Genomic DNA, 6,567 nt, shown 5'->3' with positions numbered 1-6,567 from the left:
CTCTCTCTCCCGCCCTCTTCTGAAGTCTCTCGCAAACCTTTTGAAGTATCTAAACCCTAAGCAACAATGCCTCCTCTTGAGCCTTTCTCCACGTCCCCCCCCAAGACATCTTCTAATTTCCTGCTCCAGAGCAGGGTGACTCATATTTTTTTCAATAATTGAGGGCTTAAAGCACATGAGCAAAAATAGAAGGGGCCGGTCACATGAGCTTCTCAAATTTAGGGACTTGACACAAATTTTCCAATATTTATTGGTAGGAAGACAAAAAAGGAAAAAAAGGAAAAACAAAAAAGAAAAATGATTGGAAAATATGGCGATAGCCCTCCGCTCCACCTCCATCGAGCATGAACAACAGCAACTCCGAGTCCAAAAGACCCGCCTTTTGGGCCGCAAACAGGCCCAACATCAAACCCTAACCCTACTTTTATTCCTCTCTCCTCTCTTCGCCCAATCTCTCCCAATCCTCTCCCGTCGTTTGCGACCAAGGTACGATTTTGATCCTTGTTTCTCTTTTATCTTGTCGTCGATTTGCTTCTGGGTATCGATTTGGAGAAGTCACTAGCGTTGAATCGATAGCTTTTTCGCTTGATTTCACAATCTGGGTGCCCGTATCTTCGCTTTTCATGATCTGGCTTATCTTTATTTTGTTGAAATTTTATGGATTGTTCTTAAAAATGCTTCCTTTTGTAGCTTTTTGGCTCGTAAATTGGAATTCTTTGCAATGGAGGGCTTTGGGGCTTCTCCTAACTTCAAGAAGAAGAGAAGAAGTGCAACTTCAAGAAGGCCTCGTCCAGATTCACAGTTTGTAGTCGAGGGTACAAGGGATGGGTCCTCTCATTCATCAACACCTTCTTCTGATAATGGAAGCAAACCGTCTCTTGATGAAAATCCAGCCTACGCTCCAAGAACTACATCGGTGAACAATATTGAGGGTTCCGGCAGTTTGCGAAAGATTAGGAAAGAGGATAGGAAGTATGGAGATATTAGCGGGTTTTATGAGAGTAATAGGAGTTCGAGAGGATGTCAACCTGGAGACGGGTTGGATTCTAAGAGGTCTAGCGAAGGTGTTCTTGCTCCGGCAAACTGGAAGAGTTCGGGGACTGAGAACAGGCTGAAGAAGGTGAAGCTGAAGGTTGGTGGAGTTACTCGAACTTTCCACCCGAAATCGATTTCTGAGCATGATGTTAGTGGTGTTTACACTTCTAAGCCTTCGGGCGCTGGGGATGCCTCTAGGCCTCATCGGCAAAAGTTGATCCTTCAGGTATCACTTGCTCTCTGTCATTGTTTCATCATGGGTATGCCTTATTTCATGATAATAGGACAATGTGATTTCCAAATGTGATAAGAAATTACTTACCCTATAATTTTCACGATGAAGTTTCTGAAAGTTGAAATTCTCTAGTGTTTCTTTCTCACGCCACAGCACAAGCCATCCATTAAAAGATAATAATGAAACATTACAATGAAGAAAGAGACAATCATACGTGAAAACCTCACACATGACTTAACCCTTCAAATAAGGTAAAACCTACAACTATAATAACCCAAAGGAATCAACAGTTGCATATCTACCAAAATGCCGCCCAACTAAATGCAGACTATAATCCACCTTATGATAAAGTAGATTCCTTTTTAGATTTCAATCCAAGCCCCGCATCATGAAAAATTTGAAGCAAAGGACCACCAAATGACATTTTAGAACTTCTTTAATGATGACGACCACATCACAACAATTTCGCTATTCTATCTCGATTCAATGCTAAACACCTTGGTTGCAACAGTGACAAGATGAATTATGCCTCTTCAATTGGAATGACCCATGTGTCTTTACTGCCACTTGCAAATCTCAACTCAATGGTCAAACCTTCTTGGATTCTTTGACAATGAGTTAATTTTGATTCTCTCTTAATCGGCAGGACCCATATGTCCTTGCCGAAAAAGATATTGATCACTAATGCCAAAACACTCCTTGGTTGCATCGGAGAAACGAGATAAATCACAAAATTTCCCCTTTAGTAGGACCCCTATGTCCTTGTCTTCAATTGCAAATTTCTCTTTAATGCTCTAACCTTTGTTACTTGGGTACTTCTTATTTGAAGCCATACCCCTACCTGACACGTACTTGTACCCGAACTCCTTGGACACTCCTTGCATATATGCATACACTTATTCGAGCATGTACTCAATTATATGATACGTGCTAATATAAAACAGTTTTCATACATTTTTTGGACACATCCTACATTCAACATCCACTTCTTGAAACTTATTGGACATAGGTTAGTTCCAAATTATTATTTTGAAGGGTCTTTTGGATGTCTAGTTTTAAAAAACTCGTTGGACATTGGTCACCTTCCAATTCGTAATCCACATAATAAAAGAAACACTCATCCTTGTTCTCATATAAATTATTAATTCCAATAAATAACATATATGCATATAAATATTTATATAGCCGTGCACTTGTATCCTACCTTTTATAAATTTACGAGGTCTGGTACCCGTACCCATGCAACATAGGCTCTAATCCTTCTTGATTACATTGACCACGAGTCAAGTTTTTATCCCCTTTTAGTCATTAGGACCGTATGTCCTAAGCACTAATCATATTGATCATCAATCTATCTTGAGTTGATACCTTAACCCTCATTCATATTTTTGATAATGATTCCCTAACCCTCCTTGGTAGTCTTGACAATGACAAGAATTGTGAATCATCCCCATTAGTAGACCCTTTGTGTTCTTACCAAATAATGCATGTAGGAGAATATAAATAGTAGGTTAACCAAGATATGAATATCCCTATATCAGTATATCTAACTACCTCATTCTTCTTCTTCAAGAATCACAAGAATAGTCGTCTATTTTCAACTTGTATCCCCCAATGTTAGTCCTGTTCAGACTTTCTCAAAATTGCTCATCAAGTTACAATCGTGAGACTTGAGATCAACCAAAAAACAACATTCACATAGCCCAGTTTCAGCATACATTGCTCGAATTGATAATATCCCTAGTTAGCCTATTGTCTTGGTAATTTCGAAGCAAACAGACTTGTCTATTTATTTGCTTTAAATCTTTCTTATTATTATTCCTTAATGATAAGATGTGCTAGTTGTTGGAATTTGTGACATTTCTTATATTAAGTTATTCTTATAAATGTGAATATGTAATCTGATCATGAAGCCAACCTTATTTCAACGCCGTCCGCACTCCTTGTAGGATAATTCAGATGATGATCACGCTCCCGCAGAGAGTGCGGATGGCTTGCAAGGGGGTATCTATGGAGAAGGGTGTTTACCTCGGGGGCCAAAGGATCAGGGCATATTATTTGAAGAAAGTTCATATGGAAAACAAATGCCCATTTCTGAGCCTGTTCGAAAGAGTAAAAGGGTTCCTAAGAGGCGAGTTTTAGATGGTGCACTTGATGAGGGTAATGAAGATGATGAGATCCGGTATCTCGAGAAACTCAAGGCTTCAAAGGTTTCCACTGATAACTCTGAGTTTGAGGATGATGGAGAGGAAAGTGTCAAGAAAAAGAGTATCACGAAGGTTTCTATTTCTAAGAGCAAAAAGGTTGCATATCATCTGGATGAAGACTATGGCTCATCGCGATCAGCCAAGGATAGCCGGAAAAAGTCAAGAACGGTAAAGGAATTTGTTGACAATGATTATATTGAAGAGGATGAGCTTGGTTCTGAAGATGGGATCGAAGACTCAAGGAAGAAGCTAAGGAAGGAATCTTTAGACACCTTGCCTGATGCCAGATCAGAACCTCTTACAACACGTCAGCGAGCTCTTCAGTCAGGCAAAGGTGCTTCTCTTGGAGAGAGTTTGGTTGAGTTCCCTAATGGATTACCACCTGCTCCCCCTAGAAGTAAGAACTTGAGAACTTAAATCATTTGTAATTCCAAATGATTCCCTTCTCCATGTTATTAATCTTTTATATGATGACTGCAGAGCAAAAGGAGAAGCTTTCCGAAGTGGAGCAGCAGGCAAAGAAAGCCGAGGCTGCTCAGAGGCGTAGAATGCAAGTTGAGAAGGCTGCTAGGGAATCTGAGGTCAGCTAATGTTTGACTTTTAGTTTCTACTTTTTCCCTTGTTAATTCAATTTGCCTTTGCTGGTTGATTTACATAGCTAAAACATTTGCAGGCTGAGGCAATAAGGAAAATTTTGGGCCAGGATTCTAACAGGAAGAAGAAGGAAGAGAAGTTGCGGAAAGAGCGTGATCAGTTGGCACAGGTAACAAATGGTCTCCTTAAAAAGATCCTGTTCTATCTATACTACTTTTGGTACTGCCATCCATTTACTTACACGTAAAGGTTTTAATGCCCTCAGAAAAGAGCTGCTGAATCTTTGGTGTTGGCATCAAACTCTATCAGATGTGTCATGGGGCCCACAAGTACCATTGTCACGTTTGGTGAAGATGTTGGTCTCCCAAGTATATTCGAGGCCAAGCCATCCAGGTATCCTTGTTTTATATTCATTCAGACTATGAATGGTAATTTTTTTTTTCTGTTGTAAATTTGGCTTATTTAGTTGTTATTGCTTGCAATCAGTTATCCTCCTGCACGAGAGAAATGTGCTGCCCCTTCTTGTCAAAATACATACAAATACCGGGATTCAAAATCAAATCTTCCATTATGCAGTTTACAGTGCTACAAAACCGTTCAAGGAAGTTCTCAGACGATATCAACATGGTGATGTTTGCTGCCATTGTGTGTTCTGAAATTTTGGAGGAGATGCTAATCAAACCAGTTTATTGCAATATTTGTATGATCCTTTCACAATGGTGGGGGAATGTTGTTTGTTCATTAAACTGGAAGATAGAAACCAAGAGGGCTTTTTGCACACTCAAGCCTCACATTGCAACGGAGACTTGCAACTATGGTTGCAATTGCAACTGGTGAGTTGCAATGAAACAATCACATGTAATGTAATCGGCAAAATTAACTAGTTTCATATAACTGTAATTGCAACTAGTGCTAATGGACTCTCGGTGCATCTCTTCTCATTTTATTGATTGTTAAATGTTAATTATTTTAAATTACTGAAAGTTAATCTAAACATGATAGAAATTCAAATACTCGATCTAAACATGTTTAGAAAACTGAAAAATATAATCTATATCAAAACGGAAATGTAATAGATTAAACTAACCTCCAGCCATCGTTATCTTACTCAAGGATATGGATGTTGATTTCGAAGATCTTCTAAACCTTATCTCTTCACTAAACGATGGTGTATTCTTTCTTTCAAAAATTGAAGAGCAGGTCTAGGGACCCGAAATATGTATGCTCCTTTTATACTCTCTCCATCAAAGAGCAATAAATGGAATTAGTGGGCAAAGTGGTCGGTTAATTCATAACCAACTCTCAAGATGATGGGAAGTTATTGGACCACATTGTGGTAACCGAAACTAACATTCTCCCACTTGGTCCAAACATTCCATCATCTTCCTTAATGAAAAACAAAATACATGAATCATGGTGATAGGTTCTCTAATGTTGAGTAGTATCTCCCATGTATCACAATGTATCGTGTCTCTCAATCCCAAATGACTTAATGAATAAACCCTATGTTTATTCGAGGTCCAAATTTTAATGACATTTCTCAATAAAATAAATGAATATGTATGTGCACAAAAACAAATGAGAAATATCAACTGAATAAGAGTTTCAACAAAATATCAAATGTACGTACAATGAATATCTACATAATGGAACCAAGTCCCATTCTTACTACATGATCCTTGAAATTCTTTGGTGGCATGCCTTTAGTCAAAGGATCAGCAATCATCAACTCAGTGCTAAGGTGCTCAATGACCACTTTCTTTTCCTTAACACGTTCTCTAATGGCCAAGTATTTGATGTCGATATGCTCAATGACCACTTTCTTTTCCTTAACACGTTCTCTAATGGCCAAGTATTTGATGTCGATATGCTTACTAAGTATTGATTATGGGAGCACATCGAGTTCCGAAGTCATGCATCAAGTACTGAAAGTTTGCATTCAAACATGCATATTGCCAAGATAGGGTATGAGAATGTACATGTACTATGTAGGCGATAATTCACACAATCGCGTTGAGAAAGAAACCTGGAGTAGAGGGAACTCTTTTGTCTGCGTTTGGTGTCTTTTCTTTCTTGTTTTCTCTCTTTTCTTGAAACTTGAGGGCGTACAGGGTGGTAAGTGCACAGCTATAACCTGAAGGTCACATGACTGCAGAAAACCAGTAAACTTTGGTATAATGGTGTTTACTACCCAAAGAGGATGGTGGGAGGAGTTCGTAGGTTATCCAAAAGAAGCTGTGAGTTTGTAAAATTACACGTGTGTTATCTGACTTTGTACACGGATTATGCAGACAAGATGTATCATAGAACTGCTAAAACGAATAAACCTGGAACAATGGGAGGTGGTCTTTTTTTTCTGTGTTCGTCGCTCTTTTTGTGTGTTCGTATGTAATGGTGGCTTATGGGCCTAACGGTTCACATTTTGGCCGAGTATCCGGCACATAAACTATCGAGAGCCAAACATATTGAAGGAAGGGAACAGGAATAGGCGCATCA

The 6,567-nt window shown here is 39.0% G+C and overlaps 1 protein-coding gene across 1 annotated transcript; it reads left to right on the top strand.

Annotated features, from left to right (window-relative positions):
- LOC109819806 (titin homolog) lies at window positions 292-5,017 on the top strand. The gene is made up of 7 exons (XM_020385722.1): window positions 292-486; window positions 691-1,261; window positions 3,220-3,874; window positions 3,958-4,058; window positions 4,151-4,240; window positions 4,337-4,464; window positions 4,558-5,017. The coding sequence occupies exons 1-7, from the start codon at window positions 311-313 to the stop codon at window positions 4,700-4,702; spliced, it is 1,866 nt and encodes a 621-aa protein (XP_020241311.1). The 5' UTR covers window positions 292-310; the 3' UTR covers window positions 4,703-5,017.

This window comes from Asparagus officinalis, chromosome 8 (genome assembly GCF_001876935.1).
Source record: "Asparagus officinalis chromosome 8, Aspof.V1, whole genome shotgun sequence".
Classification (NCBI taxonomy): domain Eukaryota; kingdom Viridiplantae; phylum Streptophyta; class Magnoliopsida; order Asparagales; family Asparagaceae; genus Asparagus; species Asparagus officinalis.
This window is presented reverse-complemented; position numbering and strand designations above follow the sequence as displayed.